Source organism: Onychostruthus taczanowskii, unplaced genomic scaffold (genome assembly GCF_017590055.1).
Source record: "Onychostruthus taczanowskii isolate IOZ18803 unplaced genomic scaffold, ASM1759005v1 scaffold38, whole genome shotgun sequence".
Classification (NCBI taxonomy): Eukaryota; Metazoa; Chordata; class Aves; order Passeriformes; family Passeridae; genus Onychostruthus; species Onychostruthus taczanowskii.
In genome coordinates this window covers 6,657,500-6,683,048 of record NW_024501237.1, presented here as the reverse complement: position 1 = coordinate 6,683,048, position 25,549 = coordinate 6,657,500, and the positions used below count along the sequence as shown (strand labels likewise).

General features: G+C 39.7%; 1 protein-coding gene across 2 annotated transcripts; it reads left to right on the top strand.

Moving 5' to 3' along the window:
* Positions 1-6: 6 nt before the first annotated feature.
* PKD2 (polycystin 2, transient receptor potential cation channel) lies at positions 7-20,884 on the top strand. 2 transcript variants are annotated; one of them, XM_041411965.1, is made up of 15 exons: positions 7-98; positions 4,735-4,848; positions 7,717-7,850; positions 8,208-8,458; positions 8,732-8,956; positions 9,503-9,731; positions 11,207-11,377; positions 11,793-11,974; positions 12,897-13,017; positions 14,812-14,910; positions 15,234-15,355; positions 15,919-16,036; positions 16,301-16,464; positions 17,265-17,412; positions 18,162-20,884. In XM_041411965.1, exons 2-15 carry the CDS (start codon positions 4,755-4,757, stop codon positions 18,393-18,395), a joined length of 2,292 nt encoding a protein of 763 aa, XP_041267899.1. In that variant the 5' UTR covers positions 7-98; positions 4,735-4,754; the 3' UTR covers positions 18,396-20,884. The 2 variants fall into 2 exon arrangements, with proteins under 2 accessions (XP_041267899.1, XP_041267900.1); XM_041411966.1 differs by lacking the exon at positions 18,162-20,884 and having other exon boundaries at positions 17,209-17,345.
* The last annotated feature ends 4,665 nt before the right edge of the window (positions 20,885-25,549 follow it).

Here is a 25,549-nt window from a genome sequence, read left to right as displayed (position 1 = left end):
CGGCGGGGCCGAGGGGCCGGGCCGCCTCCCGGGGCCGCCCGACGGAGCCGCGCCCCGCAGAGCGGCCTGGGCCAAGTGCCTGGCGCGGAGACTGCGAGGTGAGAGAGCCCCGGCCACGCAGCCCGCACCCCGACTCGCCTCCTCAGGCGCGAGTGCCGCTTCCTGCGCTCTGTAGAGTTGTTTGTAGTCTCTCCTCTGCAGTTGCCTGTAGTCCTCCTTCCCCTCTGCCCGTGTCCTTATCCATCCATCCTTGCCTGTGTCTCTGTGTCCCCATCTCTTCGTGCACATCTGTCTTCCGATCCCCGTGCCGGTTATGTCCCCCAGCACACGCAGATTCACCCACGTCTCGCTCCTTCCTTTTCCCACCTCTCTGCCTCCCAGGTCTTAATCCTGGCTGCTTTCCGTGTAAGACACTCCCGCGTAGGGGAAGTTCAGGTTGGACATTAGGATGAATTTCTTTACAGAAAAGGTGGCGTTGGAATGGACTGCCCGGGGAGGTGGTGGAGCCACTGTCTCTGGAGGTGTTTAAGGAAAGACTAGATGTGGTGCTCGGTGCCATGGTCAAATTGACGTGGTGATGTTGGGTCATAGGTTGGATGTGATGATCTCCAGAGGTCTTTTCCAACCTCAGCTTTCTGCCCCAGCACCAGGTCTTTGGAAGGTTGGAGCAGAATGCTTGTGCTTCTTTTTCAGCAATACCCCATTCATAGAAGAGGTGGTTAGGATGGGATGGGATACTTTGAGTGGGTTTCTGGGAGGGTGCTTGAATCACTTTTTTTTTTTTTTCTGCAGTATTGTGCAGTGCCTTGGTGCTGCCCTTTACGGTCAAGTGCTTCCTGTTGTCACACAGATGGTGACCAGAGACAGAGCTGGAAGCAAAACTGAGCACATATCAAGTGAACATTTGAGGTGTTGTTCAAAGCTTACTGCAGTAACTCTCTGCTGAGCAGCCTTGTACAGGGTTGATTTGACAACAGCAGAGAGAATGCTGGATGGAGAGTCCTTTGGATTTAAGGTTGTGGGAGCACAACCTTGAAAACCCCTCCTTTCTTTTCAGAGAGGCTTAAAATGTCAGCTTCAAACTACAAGGATTTTAAACAGAGCATTGGTTTAAATGTAAAATCTTTATAGTTATAAAGCTGCAGAAAAAGCAAACCATATTTAGAAAATAAAGATTCTTCTTCTGAAATGTGGATTTTCTGAAGATAGTAGATAGTACTGTTACTGGCTGCTACAGCATCAGTGGAACTGTCAAAACAAGCTTGACTTTAAGCAAGGATTTCCACCTTCTCTGATTTTCATGTGCATTCAAATATGGTTTGCTGTAATGATTTCTCTAGCTTTGGCTGTATTGCACCAAAAGAAATCCCTCTTGAACATTGCAATACCTTAGTGGTATGCCAGTCAGACTTGCAGAGATTATGGAATAGAGCATGCTTTCTTTTTAGCAGATTTTATTGGGACCATGTTCAATGACCCAAGTCACTTCATAACAAGAAACCAGAATAACCAGGAAAAACTACCAGTAATTGTGTTGTGCATGAATTGGCACTGTGCTGTTTGGAGTCTCCAGTGGTGTGTTTGTTTTAGTCCATTGCTGAGATATGTAATTGCCTAGGAAAAGAGCTGCTTCATATGGAGAAAGTTAAGTCCTTTTATAAAAACTTCTACAAAATTTTTATACTTCAGGTGCTCCCTTTGTCTTAGTTGTTGCCAAGAAGGAATCTCCTGTGTATATTTTTAACTGTGGTAAAAAGCAGCAGTGTTTGTACATGAGGCAAATGTGAGTGACCTGGTGGTGGCCTGGCAGGTGTCGCTCCTGTTCCATCTCTGCTGTGATTTGTGCAGTAGTACTCAAAACAGTTTCTGTTGTTTCCTGACCACCTTCTATAGGCAAGTGTAGCTAAAGTTACTGTAGTCAATAGATCCTTTTCTGGCTCTTTGTTTAGAATGTTGCCATAAATTCCTGAGCACAGTAAATGTCTGGGTGAGACTTGGGTGCTGTGGAGGTGCTGCAGGGCACTGTACTTCTGTGGAATAGGTAACAACCTATCTGAAGAATGTGATCCCTGTGCTGCACTGTTTGAAGGAGCTGATTGCAAGCCTGACATTATTATAGGGTACTTGAAGAATAACTGCGGGTTTACTATTGGAAAGAATACTCCACAGTTCTTTTGACATTCCATGGATATCCATAAGTATCTTTGAAGACTGGAAATGGTGCATTCAGTTTTATTTCAAGGACTACAGGAAAGTTATTTAATGGAATTCCATCTCACTAGATAGAATTCAACAAGAGGGAACAGTCCTTTGGATATCACAAGTGATAGTGTCACCATGGCAAAAAAGGTTCCACTTAGTATTGAGGAATGTTCAATGACAGATTGCACTTTACTTGCTGTGAGTTATGAAAGAAAAATGCAGAGAGGATTTAAAGTATTGGGATTTTGGTAATTGCTGTAACAGGAGTTACTGAGTGAATAGTACTGACTATCAGTTGAGATTCTTCTTTCTGTGGATTCTGTTCAGATTCTAACAGGAATATTTGTGAAGTGCCTTTAGTTCCTCTAGTTTTACAGATCTCTTCAGCAAATATCCCAGATGCCAAGAGGAGAAAAAGGACTGACTATTCTACTCCGTTAAGGAGGAAGTTACCAGAAGTTTTGATGGGTAAAAACAAGGTGTGTTTCTAGAGCCAGCCTGGAAAGGTAATCCTGCCTTGTAGAGCTGTACTTGGTCACCCAGTGCTGCCATGCCCTCATGTGTGTCATCACTAAAGTGTGTTGGGCATTTCTTGAAAGGTTTTCTTAGTTATTGTTATATAAAGGTACAAGATACCCTTCCCAGTCACTTGTTAATTGATACTTTCATGAAGACTGCTACATACAGAATGAGTATGAGTTAGTTGTAGATTTATTTGATAAAAATACACAGATTCAGTCAAAGAGTTGATGAATAGCAAGTGGATGTAAGAAAACAAAACAGTTTTGTTGCTTGCAGCAGATGTCAAATCCAGCACTGCTTATCTCTATGTTTGATGCATCTAAATCAATATTCTAATAATGGAAAAAGGGGAATAATATCTTTATATTGCAAAAATGTAACAGCTAATGAAAGCTCCAAGCTAGCTGATGGGAAAATTCATTGTTCATTCAGCACAAAAATCATTGTGTGATCCCTGGTGCTGTTTAGTTGGATTTTTTCTTTGCTGTAACTTTCTGTTCTTTGCTGACTTAACTCCTAATGATAGTCTAATATGACAGAGTTTGAGTTTGGAAACTTTCTGCTTCTGTTCACCACATTTCTTATTGGTGAGTAATGTGCTGACAGCCAGGACTTGGCTTACTCGCCAGCTTAGCTCACTGGCTTTTCCAGCCTTTTCTTCCTCTCTTCCATAATGTCTTCCTGCCTTTATTATGAAGGTTGCTAGTGCAACATAGTGCTGTGCTAGAGGCTGAATTTTTTGAGTTGTTACTATTGACTCAGTAAATGTTCTTGTATTTGTGTTTTGTCTTCAAGAATGACATAATGGGGAGGATTTGGCATTCGGTGTAGTAAAGTTGCAGTCTGCACATTTTCAAACTTGGCCTTAAAGAACAGCTTTGAAAAAGCTCTCTGTCAGCTCTGGGGCTGACCCTAGGGAACCCCCTAAATTACCAATTAAGCCACGTGAACAGAGATTAATGCTGAAACTCTTAGTGCTTGCTGTGCCCATGAAAGAGAAGTTTCCAGGTTTATGTCACAACTTAAAAATGTGGTAGCTGAAAGGCTTCAAGAAACATCTAATACATTTTTTTTTTCTCATTTATGCAGGTAGAGGGAAGAGCTTCCTTTTATTCCCATCTCTGTTAGCAAACAAAGGTCTGCAGCAGACAGCTTTGCCCATTGTCTTAGCCTTACAGCAGTGGTTGCAGATTGACTGAACTCATGCTTCATTCTTCAGTTGGAAGAGATCACCAATGTTCAATAGCTTCTCTCCTTGTCTTTTTGGGAATGTCAAGCATTATATGAAATGAGGACCAGGGAGAAACAGTTCAGCTGATGCAGCTGCTCAAGCTGAGAGTTAGACTGTACAGCAGTTCTCATTTAGGCTGCTACTGATGTTTTATTGATAACGCTTTGTTGTGCAGGGAAAGAAACTATGCAGAAATGCTCACCAACATCCCTGCTGTGTGTCTTGCCTGTGTGAGAGGGGAAGGTTATGATATGGTGTTTTAAAAATGTTTGACTCAAGTATCCTCCTTTCATGTAGAAAATTAAGACTGCTCCTAAAGGCTCAATAATGAATGTGCATTTTCATTCATTCAACAATGATTTACATGTTTAAAAGAAAACATATCAAAACACTGCATTTCCATTTCTTGACGGATGGCTGTCTGTGCATGTCTCTGTATCTTGTATCTGTTTTTATACCATGTAGTTCTAAGTGACAGCACTTCTGCAAATCTTCCACAGATGGTGTTAGAGCTCTGCTGAGCTGTTCCTAAATTATTACGGTATCTCATTGATATTTGATACTGCCTGAGGCCTCATTCTCTCTACAAATAAGCTCCTCTTGCTTAAACTTAAAATCCATGGACGAACCTGTAGCAATGGTTAAGCTTTCAAGGTTAAGGTTAAGCTTTCAACAAAGGTTAAGCTTTCAACTCCACTTACTATGTCACTTGTGTATCTGTACCAGACATCTGTGCACATCATTTTTTATATATATATATATATCTTTCTCCTTTTAAGGTCTGTGGGGGACAAGACTCATGGAAGAGAGCAACACCAGCAGAGAGCAATATTTGAAAAGTATATTACGGGAACTGATCACGTACATGGTTTTCCTCGTGGTCCTGTGTGTCTGTAAGTACTACTCAGCACCAGTGCATCCAGTTCTGTACTACCTGCTTGTTGTGATTCCAGAAAGAAGGTTGTTTGTGGGAGAAGAAGTAATATGTAGGCAAATACTTGGAATAAAATATTTCTCTTTTTTCTGCTGATGGGCTGTTGCTTGAGACTGAAAATACTACAACTTTCTGCACCTCAACAAGTTTAGAGTCTTCAGACAAGATGATAATAGACTTGTTCTTTGTTTTTAGAGAGCATTTTTTTATTGTAGTACTACATGGCATGATACTTCTACACTTTTTGAAATCACTGAGCAGAAATGGTAAATGAAGAGGAGGAGTTAGTCATCCAGGACAAATAATTGAATCACCACATTTGAAGTTCATCAGCAAGGTTATATACAGTTCACAGCTGGAGACTTCTGTGGTTTGTGCCATTTCTTGTCTTGATAACATATGAAGTATCATAACAGGAAAGAATACAGAACATAGTAATATTCAGTTTACAATGCAAGAAAGAACTTCTTGTGGAGTTACAAAATGTCTGTTTTATTTGTTTGCTATGAAGAATACCAACAAAATGTGTACACTAAGTTAGTATATCTTTAGAAAGCCAGTTATGTTTCAAGTCTCCAGTTTTTAGTGTGAGCATTCTGCCCTAAATGCCTGAAATGCTGGTGACTCTTGAGTTACCATTTATGATCAGTTGTAATACAACAAAATGATGTTTTAAATTTTTGTGAGAGGGAATCTCAGAGTGAAAAAGTAAAGGCAAAATTACTCTGGTAGACTGTCTCTGAGAGCAAGTCTGCTCTGCTTGAACGTAACAGAATTACTAAAAAGCCCACATTTTGTACTATTGACACAGCTGTTTTGATGTTGTACTGTAGGCATGTTTATATATTAAATATCATGGGTTTTTTTCCTTCCTGAGTAATTTAAGAATGCTTAGAGCAGGTTTATGAACAAAGCAGTGCAAGGGTGCTTGTGGCTGGCACACTGTAGCACCAGGAGAAATGTTGCAGTGAGGGGGTCTGCCTTAAAGTGAAATTTGTTGCAGCAGGAGAAGTTGGACTCTTAACAGGCTGTTGACTGTTTTGCTACAGAAAAAGATTTTTGCTAACAGAATAAAGGAAAAATGTAGTGTGTTAAATATCTGGAGATATTGCTAACTTATTAGTATTTTTTAAGTATCCTTTTTGTTTTTCACATAAGCAATAACTGGAGGTCAGTATGGTCTGTGGCTTGGCATGCCCTAGGAGAGTGCTTCCTAGTGCAGGCTAAATGATGAACATTTATTGTTGTCTTGTTTTTTGCAGACTACATGTTTAGAGAGAATCCAGGTATTGCACAGTCACATGATACATTCCATGTGCACAGCAGAACTCTATTAAAAATAGTTCTTGCTCTCTGGTTGTTAAGGGAAGCAAACAATTTATAAATTTTATACAATTACCAAAACTGACAGTGATTGTTCAGTGTAGGTCTAATTTTTCAGACTCCTCTGAGTTTTAGCCATAGAGTGGTTCAGGTATTTACACATGGTAATAATACCTATTGGTGATGGAGAGACGGGGACATCTGAGCTTGCATCAAGAGCCAATTTTATTGAGAATATAAGGCATTTATATATGGTTTTGCTGCTATGGCACTTATATAAGGTTCTGTTTTTGGTAACAATTTCCCATTGATTACACATTCTTCATGACATCACGTCACCTGGTAACATTATCTTATCACAAAAGTTTTACATGTCTCGTGCTCTCTTCTTGCCCAGGGAGAATTTATCTGTGTTTGTCTCTCCTAAGGTTTCTGCTTGATCAGGCCTAGGATATCAGCTTCCTTTATCAGTTCCATTGTACTGTCTGTTTTATTCCCCATAACTACCCCTGCCAGAGACTATTTCCTCAACCCATCTTAGTTTTATACATAATTTGTGCTCTGTGGCCCTCAGCCATACCTTTGGCCCTGTGTGAGGAAAAGGACTAATATAGTCCTTTATTTTCTGTGAGGAGTTTCTCTTAAAAGCACTGCACAGCTGTACTGGACGTTCATTGCCTAATCCATGTCATTCCCAGTGCCCTGCTGTATCCTGGTTGACTGTCATTATCTTCTCAAGCCCAGCATAGTTGTCCTGAGGTCTTTGTGCCATCTCTGCCAGTTCTCCCTACATGCCTTGGAGAGCCCAAGCCAACCAGAAAGGCACTGCCTGCCTCTCTTCAGGCTGCTGAATTGTGCCTTTGTTTTCCTTGAGGTTTACTTTGGTAGAAGCATTAATAATAGAATGAGGTGTGGAAAAGAGTATTATAAATTATAAATTATTATTATAATTATTATAAATTGATTGATCAGTCTGCCTTCACTGCTTTTTGTATTTTAATCACAATTGACAGATAAATGCTGCTTGGTGTGGGTTTTGTTTTGCTGTTTAATAGTTCCACAAATGCAACTTGATGTATTCAAAACAAATAAAGGTTTGTTTTTTGGGAGGTTTTTTTGTTTGTTGGGGATTTTTTTGGGTTTTTTGTTTTGTTTTGTTGGGTGGGGTTTTTTTTGGGTTGGTTTTTTTTTTGTTGGGTTTTGTTGGGTTTTTTTGGTTTGTTTTTTTTTTTTGTTTTGTTGGGTGGGGTTTTTTTTGGGTTGGTTTTTTTTTTGTTGGGTTTTGTTGGGTTTTTTTGGTTTGTTTTTTTTTTTTGTTTTGTTGGGTGGGTTTTTTTTTGGTTTGGTTTTTTTTTTGTTGTGTTTTGTTGGGTTTTTTTGGTTTGTTTGTTTGTTTTGTTTTGTTTTATTTGGTGCGGGGGTTTTTTTTGTTGATGTTGTTTTCAGGGGGTTTTTTTCTCTTTTTTTCATTCCTTCATCTCTCTTTTTACCAAACCTTCTGCAGTGACCTATGGGACGGTGAGTTCCAGTATGTACTATTATACAAGGGTTATGTCACAGCTCTTCCTGGAAACACCCGTGTCAAAAACGGAGAAAACTGATTTCAAAACTTTGTCCACAATGGATGACTTCTGGAAGGTAATCTAAACCCAAGTTTTTTTATCTCTGTTGCTGTGGTTCACTGGTACTGTCATGAACCATAAATTTAACCTTCAGAATCTTATTTCCTAACGTGGTCAGGCTTGTGCATGAAAATCTATGTGCACAATGTCAAGGCTATGAACGAAATAGGTCTTTAATATGTGAAAATTTAGAGCTCAGATAATGTTGGTGGGGCAGGGCAGGGCAAATTTGTGAAATGTCTTTGGAGGGCAGGTAATAGTAAAGTCTTTTGTCAGAGAAATTGTTAACTGCAATTCTAACACTTCTGTGGAATGAAGATCTACAAAAACAGTGCTGGCAACATGCAAACTGAAGTTCTGTCATCCTCCCCAGTTCACAGAAGGCCCTTTGCTGGATGGTCTTTACTGGGAGATGTGGTACAACAACAAAACCATGGCAGAAAACAAAAGCTTCATTTATTACGAGAACCTGCTCCTAGGAGTGCCCCGCATTCGGCAGCTGAAAGTCAGAAATGGTTCCTGCTCCATACCTGAAGATTTAAAGGAGGAAATCAAAGACTGCTACGATGTCTATTCTGTAGCTAATGAAGATACTGCTCCTTTTGGACTCCGGAATGGAACTGCGTATGTAGCATTCCTGTAGATACACACTCATTTTTTATATGCTTTTATATGTGACCCATTTTTCTATCTTAATTTTATGGTGTTAGTCAAAGGAACTTTGTAACTTCTTTCTCAGGGGTTACATCAAAACTTTGTAGCAAGGACCCCATGAATTAAAGCATATTTAATAGCTAGCTAATGCATGGTTTTTGGTCAGTTTTTGTTGATATCTGTTTTATTAATTGCAAGTTAAAGGTGGAAACACCAATGTGCTCTCTTTCACTTCTGAACTAGCTGGACATACACCAATGAGAAGGATTTGAATGGCAGCAGCCACTGGGGCTTGATTGCCACATACAGTGGGGCTGGTTATTACCAAGACCTCTCGAGGACCAGAGAAGTGACTGCTCTGCAGATTGCAAGCCTGAAGAAGAACCTGTGGCTGGACAGAGGGACCAGAGCAGCCTTCATTGATTTCTCTGTGTACAATGCAAACATCAACCTGTTCTGCGTGATCAGGTATGAACAGAACCACGACAGCGTTCAGTTGCACGGTGTGGGTTGTAGACTTGGGGTTTTCTTGTGATTGGTGTTGTTTTGGGGACATAGGTGGGTATGTTTTGTGTAAAAGGGATAGACAACTGAAGTGCCATGCCACCCTGTCAAAGAAGTGAGACTCCTCATGGAGTCTGTCCTGGCTTTCCTGGTGCCACAGTGCCTTGGGTGGAGTTTGCAGGAGACCTTTCTAAAGAGTTGGCATATTTAAGTAAATACATGGGTATAGAGCATCAGCCTTTGGTTTAGGCAGTATGAAACAGGCAGAGATGAAAACAAATCTTTCTGTCTCTGTTTCCACACTGTTCCTGAAAGGCTTTGAGTTTTAGTCAAAATTGAGTGTGGTCACATTTACAACTTTTGTGTGGTGTGAAAACTCGGAATCCTATGTGGGTTTGTTTCTATTATTTAGATAATTATACAGATAAACCCATGTGTCTTTTAGTAGCGCTTTTCATCAGTTCTTGTTAAATTAAATTCTTTTTTTTCTTTGCCTTTTTTTAAATGCAGGTTGCTAGTAGAGTTTCCAGCTACTGGAGGCCTGGTTACATCTTGGCACTTTCAGCCTGTGAGGCTGATTCATTACATCTCCACTTTTGATTTTTTCCTGGCAGCCTGTGAAATGTCCTTCTGTCTTTTTATTCTGTATTATATGGTGGAAGAGGTCTTAGAAATTCGCATACATAGACTGCGCTACTTCAGAAGTGTTTGGAATTGCCTTGATATCCTTATCATTGTGGTAAGTAACCTTTGTAATCAGGCTAAAATTGCTTTCTAAAGTGCACTTTGTGGGAGACATTAATTACTCAGTGTTCCTGTTGTGGTTTTAAGGTACAGGACCATCATTAGGAAGAACACTTCCAGACTATTAGGCTACTCAGTCTGAATATGACCATTTTAGTCTGTGTTGCAATGTTGGTATGTTTCACAAAGTTGGTTGTTCTGTCTTCAGTGCTTTCCTCCTGGTGCAAAGTTAGAGTATTTGTCCATCATGCATTTTCAGTTTTTGTTTATACAGACTTAGCTTTTATTGGAGGTGGCAAACTTGCCCTCCCTTCTACATATCTGGTACAGACTATTGCATTGGCTTTCAAATAAGAAAATCATCTGCTTTAAAGAAGTGATTTGCATTTCAAGGAATGGGACTGGGATTTGAATATGTTTAGAAAGAACCACAAGGAGATTTGTCTTGGTATTAAATACTCACTAGCTAATACCAAGTTTGAAGAAGGGCCTCAGAATTGTAGAGTGCTAGCAGCTGTCTAGGTTAAATGAACAGTGTTGCACATCAGTCATCTTAGTGCACCAGAAAATATGAGCTTTGGATGTAAAGCTGCATAATATAATTCTTTCTGGACTCAGACCAAGCTGTGCTTACCAACCGTGTACAAAGCCAGAAATGCTGAAACAGTTCCAGTCCCATACTCGTTTTGTATCTTCAGCCTTGGATTAATCAAAGGTTTCAAGTCTTGAAGCCAGTATTTGTATTCCAGGGAAATCGTACTTGCATCACAGTGCTTTGTAAGGGCTGCTTAGGAGGATGTTTACATGAACTGTGTGCTGTTTTTTGCACTTAATGGTTGGGCAGGGATAAAATGCTTTGCTGTTGCAGTCAGTGAAGAGTATTCAAGTGTGAGTGTAAAATTCAGTTCACACAAGAGGTCAGAATTCTATGTTTATGCCTTGCCTGAGGGGCATTGTTTAAATGTAGGATTATGTACTTATGACTCTCTGTATGTGGTGAAGTGTTCACTTACAGTAAAGAACAGCACATTTGCAGAAGTCAAAGCAAGAAACCTCTGTGGTAAAACTGCAGCTTCTCTGCTGTTGCTTTTTCTGGGCAATTCTGCTCAGTCTGTGCTCTGGAGAAACTGTAGTACCTTTTTTGTTACTGCTGTCTTTCTGCTCTGTGTTCTTTTTCACCTTTGTTTGAGTTGTCATATTCCCTTCCTTACATTTTCTTGTCTGTGACATCACTTCTGTGGTCCTGCTAGGTGCCACTGTCATCTTGTTCTTCACAAACAGTGGCAAGGAAATTACTTCTAAACCTTCTTACTCCCAGACTATTTGTCTGTAGTCCTGAACTATAATGGTTTTACTGTGAAATGAATGAAGTTCTGCACATCTTAACTTTATCGGGCATAAATATCTCAAACAAGTTGTTTTAAAACCCTAATTACTTTTTGTAAATTTGTGTGTTTCTTTTGTCCTCAGCTATCTGTGGTAGCTATAGGAATTAGCATCTATAGGACATCAACTGTCGATATGCTCCTGAAGAAGCTGCTGGAAGATCAAAACTCATTCCCCAATTTCGAACCCTTAGCATATTGGCAAATGCAGTTTAACAACATTGCTGCAGTCACTGTGTTTTTTGTCTGGATTAAGGTAATTCAAGACACACATCTTTATTCTAACATTAGAATGTAAGCAGTATTCTGAGTCATGAGACACATTATTTGAGGTTTACTCATGTTTCTCTCAAAGAATACTGTCAGAAAGTCAGTACAGTGATAACTTCTTGCAGATGAAAAGCTAAGCTGTAATTTGCCACAGGTGTAGTCAGCTCTTGTTTAGGTCTAGAAGATGTAGTCAGTGCTTGTGTTTTATCAGCAGACATGTTAAGAAATGTTTTTATTATTCCTCAATTAATAAGTCAGAAATTCTTACTGGGTACTGCTTTGTCTCCAAAGCCGTGTGAAGTAAGACATCTCATGTAAAAGAGTGGAGAGCAATTATGTTCAGAAATTGTCTTCCTTCTCTTGTCAGCTTTTTTCTATTCTTTTCTTTTTTCTTTTAACAGCTTTTCAAATTTGTTAACTTCAACAGAACGATGAGTCAGTTATCCACCACGATGTCTCGCTGTGTCAAGGATGTCATTGGCTTTGCCATTATGTTTTTTATTATTTTCTTGGCATATGCTCAGTTGGCCTATCTTGTCTTCGGCACTCAAAGTGATGACTTCAGCACTTTCCAGGATTGCATGTAAGTGCAGGTATAAAAAAGGCAAGAAGATTTAGGTGCATCAGTTACTTTATCAGAGGCAAATCCTGTGACGCCCATCTAAGCAGATAAGCTGCAGGCACACAGCTGTTGATATAACCTGGTAGCAAACACATTTTTATAACATTTTTATCTCTGTGTTATTGCTGTCAGAGCAATAAGCCAAAAATGGCAGGGCTGAGTTGGTGTGTTATGATTTTTACAGGGGTTGGTTACATTCCTAGACAAAGCAATTACTCCATGTTCAGTGATTAAATGCTTACTGAAATATTGGATACATAATAAGGCTGTGTTCCTAACAGCGTTCATAGTTGCTTGTGTCAGAGTCCATCTTAGCCAACCACAAAATTTATAAGTATCTGGAATCCAGGAGAGAGAGAGGACTTAATATAAGATTGCTAATCAATTTTTCCTTGGTTGATTTGGCACAACATAACCTGATTGTAACTAAGGAAATTAACAGGTTGGTCAGTCACTGATTTCCCCTGCTCCCTTACACTGGGGCAATGTTGCAAGGAGTTTCTTGCAGAGAAGTGAAGGAACTGGAAATATGCTGATGATTGCCAAGCTTCTTCCAGCTTAGAGGGAGAGAGTTGGGGTTGTATGTGTATGAGGAAGATGGGAGTGGGTCTCAGAGCTTCACAGTAGTAACTGTTAGTTTGCTCTGCTTGCTGTTGTGACCAAAAGGAGAAATAACCCCCATGGTTTTGTTCTGTGTGTGGTGCCTGACTGTGAGTTGGGTTATGCCTACAGATGTGCTTGATGAATTGTTTTTGCAGTTCCTGATAAAGTGCAGATCTCTTTGCAGCCTATCAGTCTCACTGCTAGAATAAAATAGTTTGAGAATCCTCGCACAGCTCCAGTAATATTTTCTTCAGCTCCTGGATGTGTTTTGTTTTTTAAGATTTACTCAGTTCCGCATCATTTTGGGAGACTTCAACTTCGCAGAGGTTGAAGAAGCTAATCGAATTTTGGGACCTGTTTATTTCACTACATTTGTGTTCTTTATGTTCTTCATTCTTTTGGTATGTACACTTTGTTTATGTGGGGTGGGTCAGTGGCTGTTTTTGCATCACTTGTCCTTTGATTCCTCCTGTGACTTCTGGGGCATTTTCTGATAATGATGAGCATATGGCCCATGGAGGGGCCTGACTGCTACCATGACTGGTCACTACACTCTTTCCTGTTTTTCCTCATTTAAAATTGATTTGCATAGTATGGTTTTTTGTCATTCTCATGTAGTGCTCCACATTGTGGTTTTTAAATTTATTGTTATTAATAATTTTATTTCTAAAATCTGAATAGTGCCTGGTTGGCAGATACAGCAAGGCTGTCTCTTTTGGTGAAAAGTAGCTATACTGTTCCATGCAGTCTCTTGGTTCATAAAGTGCTCTAATGTGTGGCTGGCTGTGTTTACAGCAGCCTTGTCGTGCATGCCACACACAGCTTTGCCTGCTGCAAGAGCATGGTTCTTCAGCAGTCCTGCATCATCATAATTTTTAGTGTTATTTAATAACCCTCATAGTTAGTGCATCTTTTTGTTGCTATTTGAGATGAGGAAGAATGGCATTCAGATTTTATTTGTGGGAAAATACTTAATCTTGGATGTTCACTAGTAAGGATGCAGAGAATTTTAAGTGTTCTGTGAGGAATTAAAGTAGTTGGTGAGATGGACCAGGATTAAATGGGAAAATAACGTGTCACTATGTGCCAAAGGTTTGCACAAAGCAGGTTTCCTATTTGCTTTGTAGCACCTAAAGCATTCCAGAGGAACAGCCTAGTGTCCAGCAAGGGAAAGAAGTATCTTTTTTCTAAGGGGCAACAGAAAAGCACTGGAAAGTGAAGTCAGAGCAGGTTATCCAAAATACTCACTGTAATTTGTGTATTTTTTAATATCATTTTGCCTGAATGAAATGTTGATGCAAGTCCCTTGAGACCAGGAAATTAAGTTAGGGAAGATGGGCAGAAAGCACCAACTCCTAAAGCTGCGCAAAATAGCAGCAGAAAATGGCACAGCAGTGAATTGTCAAGTTACCTCTTACTTCTCTGGTGTTGGGCATGAATGCATAAAGATACGACACTGAAAGATTGTTCCAAAATATGTTTTTTAAGTCCATGAGGAAACTGCCTTTCTACACTGAACATGCCAGTAAACTGGGTAACTCTTCTTGAATGTGCAATTTGTAATTCAGTCATGTTTACTCCATGTCTAGCAGGGGCCTTTCAGTGATGACAGCATGGTTTGATTAAGTTACATTCTTGGCACAGAGTTAGTGAGACCAATATTTTCTCCTTTTTCTGAACAAGAAAGAGCTCTTTCCACAGTTGGTGCCATAAATGCCAAGTGCCTGATTTTAAGCTTTGTGATTTTATCTTTAGTTTGAAATGCAAGCAGAGCTGTAACTAGATAAGAACCTTTGGTTTGTGCTGGTTATTACAGGATGAGTAGTTAACTTGATTCCTCTGGCATTTTTGTTGCCAGCTGTTTTGCCTGAATTAATTCACATCTGTTACCTGTGTAAGTTTTGCCTTGCAGGGTTTACTGCCGCTGCTGTGTGTAGCTGTGAGCCCTCTCTGGAAAGTAATTCTCCAGTTATGTTAATAACCAATGATGTTGAGTAAAATTTGTTGTGCTGCAGCACATCGTATTTCAATATCAAGCTCTGGATGTTAGTTTCATTTTAAACACATCACCATTTTCTTCTGGCCTTTTGAAACAAAATCTATCTTAAGGTCTGCACAACAAGGTCATAGGAGTAGTAGGGCTCAGCCCTGTTGAAATTTGAAATGTCAACATTTTTGTTTTCTCTTATGAACAGAACATGTTTTTGGCCATTATCAATGATACCTACTCTGAAGTCAAATCAGATATGGCACAACAGAAGGCAGAAATGGAATTGTCTGACCTTATCAGGAAGGTAAATGTAATACTTTGGTTTTTTGACATCTTATTCGTCACATCTGAACTTATTTCATAAAATACTATATAAGCTGTACAAAGTAAAGCTGGCAGCAGCTGGTCAGAGTACACATCTCAGTTAAAATAAATTAATCTGAGCTGACTGTAGATTAAATGAGTGAAAACTTCCCATCTCAATGTATTTCAGTCATCTGAGACTTTGCCTTGAATGCTCACACTGAACACACTGAATGAGATTGCACAGTAGCTGATTTCTCTAATCAATAAAGTTATTAGAAATTTCATTTCGTGAGAAACAACAAATTTTACTTTCTCTTTTAGGGCTACAACAAAGCCATGATCAAACTTAAGTTGAAGAAAACTACTGTTGATGACATTTCAGAAAGCCTGAGACAAGGTGGAGGAAAACTCAATTTTGATGAACTCCGGCAGGATCTCAAAGGGTGAGGGAGTTGTTACTTCTTACCTTGAATAGTACACCCAGGGACTTGTGATGTTAACTTTTTGATGTGATTTTCCTCTAGCATAAGCACACTAATGTGGATAAAGACACACACCAGATTGTTTTTCTCAGCATTATAGCTGGTGTTGGTATCGCATACCAGAGAAAGGTTTTTGGAGCTCTGGGGCCCAACCTCCTTAAATTTCTGTGTTTTGAGGAGAAAAACACAGAAATCTCTGAGGAAGCAGAGGTCTTTGAGAAAATGGTAATGTTTCTGTCAGACCACTGCAGGAGTTTGTCAGGAGTCCAAGGCAAGGGTACAAATCAAGGAGATGTAGAAGGGAGTTGTGAAGGAGAAATGTTCAATGTAGGGAAGATTGGTCCTTTAACTAATGAAAGATAGGGACTGATGGGTTTTTATCAGTATTATGAATCTATAGGCAACACTGGGATGCCTTTGTCTTGAGGATGAAAGTTTATTTGAAGTGAAATGTTTTCTAATACAGAGTTCTTTCAGCATCTGAAAAATGGAAAGTGAAGGAACTGCTTTTACTGCCTTTTCAGGAAGGGGCACACAGATGCGGAGATTGAAGCAATATTTACCAAATATGATCAGGATGGGGACCAGGAATTGACAGAGCATGAACATCAGCAGATGAGAGATGACCTGGAGAAAGAGAGGGTGAGCTCAGCACTAGGAGTGGGATGCGTCCAGCACTGTCTGCCAGTCTGCTACCTGTGCTGGTTTCCTGCCTCAGAAAAATCCTCTTGTCCCCCTTCACTTCTGCTGTCATTCCTGGCTGTCTGAGCAGAACTCTAAAAAGGCACAGGGGAACTGATAGAGGACAGGAGCTCTTTGACCTTGACACCACCATCCCCCGTGTACAGGTGAAAGTTTTTTACATCTCTCTCACTCTCTCTCTCTCTGGCTTGTGGTTTCACAAAGGAGGATCTGGACCTGGATAGGAGCTCTCTACCACGTCCCCTGAGCAGCCGCAGCTTCCCCCGGAGCTTGGACGACTCTGAGGAGGATGAGGATGAAGACAGCGGGCACAGCTCCAGGAGGAGGGGCAGCAGCTCTAGTGGGGTTTCCTATGAAGAGTTCCAAGTGTAAGTTTATCCTTCTGAGAGGGACAAATCTGCATGTTGGGTTTTGGTTGTTTTCTTCTTATTTCATTGTGGGTTTTTTTCTTTGGGTTATATAGTATTCTCTCCTTCATATTAATCAAATTATTCTTAAAAGCAAGTGTTAGGATTTTTTGCGCATAAGTCACTCCTTTTAGTAGCTTTCAAATAATATCTGAACTGGAAGTGCCTTAGAAAGCCTTGTGGGAGCTGGTTAGAATATAGAAAATCAGAATAAACAAAAAAACCCCAGCAACAAAAACCCTGTCCTTAAACTTAAAACCTTGTAATTGAAAAGTCAGAGAAAAGGGTCATGTTACAATAATGACAGAAAAGATTTTTCTGTTTTTTAAATTAGTAAACCATTTAGTTATTTTAAGTACAGTGAGAGCTTTAATGGTTGTTTTTAATAAGAGTAAGTTACTCATGAGTGTATATTTTGTCCAAAGTGATAGATCTCCATATTAATTAATTACAGCAACACTAGCTGAATAAAGAATTATATAACTGCAACCAACAAATTTTCATGATGATGTCCTAGGAGCAGTGAAAGCAGAGTGCAAGATATACTTTTTTTCCCCATGTTTTACTTTCTTGCCCCTGTTTTACTTTCTTGCTCTGGTATACCTCGTCCCTCCTAGATAGTAGGACTGGTCTGTGGGGAGTCAGAGGTGTGCTTGGATAACAGTGATGTCTCATCCTTGTCTGCTCTGTGTGTTGACATGCTAGAACGGTGCTGACTGGGCAATGTCCGAGTCACTGAAGCTCCCACTTGTTGCCCTCAGACTCATGAGGCGGGTGGATCGCATGGAGCATTCCATTGGCAGTATCGTCTCCAAGATCGATGCCGTTATCGTGAAGCTGGAAGCCATGGAGAGGGCCAAGCTAAAAAGGAGAGATGTGTTGGGAAGGCTGTTAGATGGAGTGACAGAGGTAAGAAACTCACTCTCTGTGGTCTGGTCACAACCTGGATGTCTTCCTTTCTGTTGGCAGTTCTTCCTACTGCCTGGCTTGGCAGGATTGAAGGAGTGGTGATAAAGAGGAGGTGGGTGCTTTGACAGTAAGTGCGTGGTTTCAGTTAGGTGTTAGGAAAACATGAAATTTAAAACATGAAATTTTGGGAACATAATTCAAGATTCAGATATGACAACATGTCTTATGGCAGCCGTGTCACCATTTAAACCTGTGATCTGGAAAGCAGTGGTGTTCAGTAGTTGCACCATTCCTTGGTGTCTGTTGGGATTAATATAATATTTTTTGTGGACTAGTCTGTTAGAGTCTATGGGATCCAGCCCAGTCTGCTCTTATTCTCCTTTGTTGCTTCTGGGACTGTGTGTGGCAGGTGGGAGAGGTCACTTCTGTCACCAGGGTTACCTGACTTCTGCTGCTTCCCCTTTCACTCTCTCTTTCCTTGAGGGCCCTTTGGAAGTGGCCAGTGGGAGGTGTGTCACTTCTGTAGATGCTAAAATCTGTCAGGTGGTATACAAGTTGTGCTTTCCTGGGTGGCAACCTGGGCATTTAATTTCATCTCTGGAAATAAAACAGTTTGCTGTGGGAGCTGTTTTCCCATTAGCCTATGGAAGTACTCAAGCAGTATAAGAATTTCTTGTGGTTGTATAGGGTTTTGCCTGGACTTCAGTTTGGAAGCTGCACTTCCAGCTTGTGTCTTTTAATGTGTTTAGGATGAAAGACTGGGCCGGACCAGTGAAATCCACAGGGAGCAGATGGAGCGGCTGGTGCGAGAGGAGCTGGAGCGCTGGGAGTCAGACGACACGGCCTCCCAAATGAGCCATCGGCTGGGAACGCCCCTGGGACTGAGCGGCCAACCACGCTCCAGGAGCTCCCGGCCATCCTCTTCCCAGTCAGATGGTGTTGATGCAGGAGCAGGAAATGGGGGGAACAACATCCATGTGTAGCTTGGGCTTTGTAGGTGATTCCACGTTTCAGTATTCAGCCAGCAAATTTCCCAGCGTGAGGGGATTGTTCTGATCAGACTCCTGAGGACATCTTTCACTGGTTTCATCTTTCATCTTTCACTCCATAAATCATTTTCAGGCCTGTGTAAGCCACGTGTAATGCCAGCAGTGAGAGTGTCACCCTTGGAAACAAAAATGTTGGAAACTGAATGGATAGCAAGTGAGACAAAATCTACCAGGACAGAAATCTGATTCCATAAAATATTATTGGGAACACTTGCACAAGGGCAGCAAGCTTCAGACAAAATAATGTGCAGTGGCTGGCATACTAAGAGGCTATTAATTTTCTGCTTCCTCTTGGAAAGTACAATTTTTAAAGGCTTTTAAAAGCAAATTTTAAAATAATATGGCATCAGTTTGTCTTATTCGTTATAACAGCTGACAGGTAAAACAGACTTTTTTTAAAATATGAGTTTCTACTTGTCTTTCTGAGTTATTCTTGGTATATTAGTATTTTACTTAATTTAAAAAAAATTTTTTCCTGTTTTGAGAGGTCCATTTCTTTAAGCAGAAGAAAGTGCAATTAGTCTGTACAACTGTAAATTGCATCATTCTGTGGTAGAAACTGAATGCATTATAAGTAGCATTTAGCAAGAAATATTTGATAACTGCCTCCTCACACCCAACTAACATAATAATTTTAAGCTAAGTTGCAAAGTACCCATTCTTTAGTGCTGTCTTTTAATGATTTAAGTGTTTCTAGGATAAACATTCCAGAGGTTCTTAGATAAGTACAGCTACTTTGCAGAAAATACATTATTTAAAAGCACACAAAATTGAAAACCACTGAGTTTTCCTTGGGTGTGACAGGGAAAGCGGCAGAGAAGTTTCTGACAGTTGGGAAAATCTGATCTTCTGCTGTGTGAAGTTCTAATCACATCTCAACAATGTGGTCTGTATTTACATTTAACTAAACTGCTTGTGAAATTATTAGCTACATTGTGAAATGATTTCTACACAGACTTCTGCTACACAGGAGGTACAACACAGGATTCCTTTGAGAAGATGTTTGTATTATAATCACTGATTTTTAGTATTTAATTCCCTCTGCTTTATGTCATAGAAGCTTTATTTTTGAAAGGACATGCAACGTTGAAATTCTGTTGGTTTCCTATAGAGAGCACCGAGGCAGTGTTTGCATTTTGCCTAGGAATATGTCTCCATATGTGGAATGCTGGCTTAGGTGGGAGGCCGTCAGTTGTGCTTTTTTCCTGAAGATGGCAGTGTTCTGGTGTTTAAAGACTGAGAGCTGGTGAAAAAGATAATGGAAAGCTACATAATCAACCACATCTCAGCTATCAGTAGCTTATGTAGAGGAAAAAAGGCCAGTTTAACAAAGTATAAGTGGCATGTGTTATGTTGGTGCCTTCTGTTTCAACAAGCAGTTGGTATCTCTCCATTCTTGTGGTAGTGCTGCTTAGGCAAAGCTTCCATGTTCCATATATCCTTGCAATGGCATTGCCTGGATGTGCAGTGTCTCAGAATGCCTTTTCTCTAACCAGGGAACTTGCTAAAACTAAATAGAATTCACGCCTTTCCATTTTTAATTTTATGAGAAACCATACGCACAGAAACCTAATTAATGTAAGCTGGAAGAGGAGGAAATTCAGTCGTGGAATTTCATAGTAGCTGTGTCTCGGGAACAGAATTATGTAGGAGCACAAGTTGTAGTTCTTGTGTGGGTTATTTGGTCCTGTATTGGGAAGAAACTCATACCCTTTCACGAGAGTCCTCATGAACTTGTGAAAACAGTGCACAGCACAGTGGGTAGGGCATTTGTGTGGGAAGAGAGCATCCAGATTAAGCTCTCACTTGCCTTGAATGAAGGGTTTTACACCCCAGAAACCTTTCTGAGGAAAGCTTTTCAGTGTTGAACTGCATTTCTGACTGTAAACAAACAAACCAAAGAGAAACACCAGCTGTACACTTGGCCATCTGGTGTGCAAGGAAAACAGAAAATACTATACCAAAGCAGTTTAAATATACAGAGCCTTGTCTTTATATTCATATCCAAAATGTGTCTTTCAAAATGTAAATTCAGTCACTCAATTCACCTTTCATTTGTAGTATATGTTTATTATGAAAATGTTTGCATTAATAGCTGTATTTTTTGGGGTGTGTTTCTGTAACATGTCGTTACTTGATAACAAACTTCATCTTGAAGTGCAGTAAGTTTCCATGGGGTACCCATGTGCTTTGGCAGTGGGCCTTGCAGTAAGTGCAGTGCCACTTCATAAACGTTACAAACATTTTATTGATGCATTTTTCAGTTTAGATTATAATATCATTTGTCACTTTTTACAAAGGTACAGTTTTTTGCATAGTAATGTACAATGTTTGGTCTCATTAGGAAGCTCTTAATTATGGAAGTCTTCTAGAATGATCAAGAATGAGCACTTTACTTCCTAATAAACATTTTATATAATCTACAAAGCAAATATTGTGCCTACACTTGGTTTGTTTATAATGGAACATGAAGGATCGTACATTTTATTTGTGTTACTTTTAGCTCATACCTTATTCTCAGATTACCTAATAAAGAGAGTAGAGGGTGTAAATGAACACATTGGACTGGGGTGATCCTAGGGATTCATTGCCCAAACAGTTCCTTTTTTAACACTTTCTTATAGAATTGTGTTTCTGCAAATGCACAGGTCTGCTTTCTGCTATTTCAGGTAGCAGCTCCCCCTGCTAGTAACTGTCTCTTCATTACTTGCTGGATAATTTAAGGTTTTTTGTTTCTCTATTCCCCTTCCCCCCCCCACCCCCGCCTTGTTTCAGGAGGGAATACTACAGCATCTAGAGGGTTTGAATAGAGCTTGGAAAGCCCAGGCTGCCATGTAAAACCCATGGTTCTCTCTGGACAGCTGTATTAATGAAAATGGAATTATTAATGTAAATACATCTCAATCTTTAATGAAATACATACATACTGGATTTATTAAGTATATTAAGCCTTTAGTCAGTGCACAATAAAAGTCACAGTGTGTGGGAAGTGGGAACTCTATCTATCTGTCTATCATCTATCTATCTATCTATTTAATACTGTGTGTATGCTGTAACATTGCTGATTTTGGAAGGTTTCTTCAGGAAGTGCAATTTGAGATGCATATTTGGAATAAGAGCTTTTTGGAGTAATTCTTCCACGTCCACAGGCATTACTTGGATGTCTTGTATAGTCCAAGATTCTTCTCCAGTAAATCTAAACAAGAAAAACTTGGTCAAAAAACTGAGGAAAAGGGGTAAAATTAAAGTTCTGCAAGAAATTGTCACTTGTATAACAAGGACTTCCAGGTTTTAAGCACTGATCATGCAAAACAGGTACAGAAAGGTGGAGTGACAGCTTAATGGTTCAGGTGACAGACTGACATTCAAAAGAGTTGTGTTTTATTTGTGTCATCTCACACTGATGCCTTAACACACACTCAGCTGCTTCCAGCTTGGATCAAAGGGCTGCTACAAATATGCTGCCTAATCACCAGTAATGCTAAAACAAAATTTTTCCTTGTATTGGGGATTCTGGCCGCTCTTCTGTTTTGTTTCTACTCCAAGGAATAGCCAGGGAGACTGAAACTGCATCCCAGAAGGCAAAGAGCAGCAAACTTGTGCCTTCTGTAATGGGCCTGAATTTGGATGAAATGTGAAAGCAGATTTCCTACAGCCAGGTGTTTAGGTGTTTTGGAGCAGGTCTACCAGCAGCTGGTTGCCAGGAAGGGAGCAAGAGGGGTTTTGAGATGTGGGGAGTGTTCTGGGTTTGTGTGGCTCTCAGAAAGTCATTAATAATAAATGCAGTAAGATTGCCAAAGGACTGATCATGACAGTTGGCATCAGCCACAGTTTTGCTGGTGACATTTTGACAAAAGTTGAGACCAGTGATTTCATTCATTTGCAAAGCCGTGGAAAGAGTTAATGATTAGCAGAGACTCACGGGACAAAATGCTCATGAAGGAATTATTCATAAAAAACAAATCAACAGTGTTCAAATCTTATAGAGTTCGAATTTGTTTTAGCTCCTGTTCAGGTTTTAAGACTTCTAGTTTTGAAAAAAGTAATTTCCAGTGAGAAGAGTTAGGCTTTGTTTTCTGGGAAGTCACAGTAGAGGTGTTTTTGAAATAAAAACTTAACACTGTCAAAAATGCCTCTGTGTGCTGCTCAGGCTGCTGCTTTTCACTGTTGCATGGAGAGTGCTGTGATGAAACAGTCAAAGGAAAAGAATGCTCCTTTCAGGCTAAACCTGAAATTACCAGTTCATTCCAAAGTCTGAGGTAAGCACACTTCTGTATTGCCACCAGCTTTTCCTGGAGCCAAGGTGGATGCTGTCAGACTGAGTTTCCCAGCTTCTCAGTTGAAGATGTCTTTGTGCAGAAGATGCAGCCACGAGATGCAGCACCCTGTGTTGCAGAAGGACAGAGCTGGCAAGCACTGGAAAGAAATTTCCATTTTCTCTCAGTGTTCCTGTGATGCCACAGCTGTGTAATAAAGGCCAGCTGTGTTTCCTGGCTTAGTTACTTGAAACAGTTAAGTGAAGAAACAGGTTTGACAAGGGCTTTAACTTTCTTAACTGGTTGTAATTTCATGCCCAGCAAGAAGAGGAAGGAGATGTTGACTGGGAGAGGAAAAGCATTTACATTCAAGATACTTCTCCTTTTTTTGTGGCACAGGAAGATGAAAATAAGATCTGACAGGATAACTAATTTTTTTTTTTAAAAAAAAAAGAAGGGAAATATTTATGTTTTAAGAAGTTGTTCATGTCTGTAAGAACCATAATCATAGATTATTTAGCAAATAGAAGTGTGTCACATGGAAGACTCAGGGGAGCAACTCCAGGAGTCTTTGTTGGCATTGCTGTTTACATTATCAGATTATACTGTCTCCTCCTGCTATGTACCTGTTGTGTAAAAAGACACAGCTGAACACTTCCCTGAATGTTCAAGAGGCAGCAAGTTGATGCTTATAAAAATGGCATTTACCAGTTAATATGAGAAAGCTATTCACCTTTTTTTAAATTTTCTAAATTACGATGTTCTCTTTTAGAACATTTGTCTAAAGTGTGCAGAAAACCTGGCACTGTAGCAAGGAATACTGAATTTTTTTATCCAGGAAATAAAAGTTTGAATACTTGTAGTGTTTATCAGCATCCCAGAGAAATTTTGCGAACTGAAAATAAGTAACTACAAACCCATAACAGGGATCATTTGAGTACATTTGACTTACCTTGGACTGCTGCTGGTGTGTGTCCAGAAACAATGCCCATGATGTTAGCTGCAGTGCCTGTCTGCAACCCTACAGAGCAGGGTATTGCATCCTCAGAACTTGACTCTGTGCCCACTGGGACAGTGGAAAAGTAATCAGAAGGCAGGTGGCTATTTCATAATACTGGCGAGTGAGGGAGTAATTGCAGTGTTGTGTTCTTGAAGAAGCAGGGTGACTAAGATTTTGGCAAGGCAGCTTTGTTGAGAATGAACCAGACATGACCCAAAGCCTTATGGAAGCAAAGATTATTTCTCTTGAAATATGAAGGAAATATATGAAACTAGAGAAGCAGAGTTTACTTATTTTAGTAGGTTGGGCTTCCCTTGAGTTTCCACATGTAAAGAAACTTCTGTTTTGAGCTCTTAGTCTATAACTATTTCATCTCTGAAGACAAGAGATTGACATACATAATGTAAAATTTTTTTGTGAGTTGCTATCCTAATTGTTTTCTTTCTTCCTTCTCAGTGGATATATTCATTATCATTATTGTTTGACAGCTTCCAGTGTCCACCTAACATAAATTCTTTCTGTCTTTTATGTTTTTGGGTTTGTTTTTTTTTCCAATTCTTGCTCTGTGCTGGAAAAACACAAAACTGCAAACTTTTTTATTGATTTATTCTCTGTTTTAGTGGGGTGCTACTCTACAAGCACATTTCTCAATGCCTCCTGGAAAACCCAAATGAAACAAATGTTTTTCCTCACAGGTGGTTAGAATGCAGCCTACAAGGCTCTTATTTTATCCACCAGCGCAGAAGTCAAGAAAAGTTATGACGTTTTTTTACGCAGCCCAAAGCATTCAGCCAGTGGTAGTGGCTTCACTACCACTGTAGTGGTAAGAACTAGAGGGTCAGCAAGCACTCAGACACTTGTTAAATCTTTGCTTTTGAAAAAATACAATTTATAAACCCTTGGTACACTGGGAAAAATAAGTCACAATGCTCAGGTCAGTGCCATGGGCCTTTTACATGTGTCATTTGAAAAGTCAACAGCCAATATCATGCAGTTGTCCAAGTATGTGTATTTTCCGTACTGTATAACCCTTCTGCCTCCTCATCAAAAGCCATTCATACCGCTCTGCCACCAGGCTTGCTAACCTGCTTCACAATCCACTGAAATGATTCTTTATTCTAGAAGAATTGCTCCAACAATTGTAATTATTGATTATTTAATATTTTTAGCACAAAGAAACAGCTAAAACAGTAGAATTGAATACCAGTGATTTCAGTTTTGCCAGTGCCCTTCTGCATATTAAGAGCTCTCAAGTAATAAAGGTTTACTCCTAAGGCTGCTCTTAGAATTAGGTTGCAGTTTACTTATTTCTTCTTAATAAATAAATATAGAGCTTTTTCAGGCTCCTCTGAATTACGGCATTCCAAACCTGTGTAAGTTTTAAATATTCTTCCTAGGACATGACCACTTCAACTGGGTGATGTATTAGCTGTATCTAGCCTGCTTATTATCTGTTTTTGCCTTCATGAACATTCACTACAAGGAAAAAGCAATTACTTTCAGTTACTGGCACAGAAAATATCAAAACCTTAGTTTCTGTACTGAAAGCAATAAAATTTAAAAGTTTAAATTTTAATTTATCTTTTAAGATTATTGTCATAAAGTTGCATTCAAACTAATTGAATTAAATGAGTTTAAAAAAGTCTTTAGAAAATATCAACCCTCAGCTTGTGATTTATGTTCATTGAAGTCGTTCAGACGGATGATGTAAAGAAAAATCTTCAACTAGATTAGTACTCTAAAACCTAAATAAAAGTAAGTCTTTATAGTTTCCAAGAGTACAGATTAAATCACTTGCTGTCAAAGTGTATGCAAACTAAAGAGGAATTTTC

Coding starts and splice junctions, on each gene's coding strand:
- PKD2 (XM_041411965.1), top strand. CDS start 4,755: ATGGAAGAGAGCAACACCAGCAGAGAGCAATATTTGAAAAGTATATTA. Junction 11,378..11,792: donor TGTTTTTTGTCTGGATTAAG/GTAATTCAAGAC, acceptor TTCTTTTAACAG/CTTTTCAAATTTGTTAACTT. Junction 15,356..15,918: donor CTCCGGCAGGATCTCAAAGG/GTGAGGGAGTTG, acceptor CTGCCTTTTCAG/GAAGGGGCACACAGATGCGG.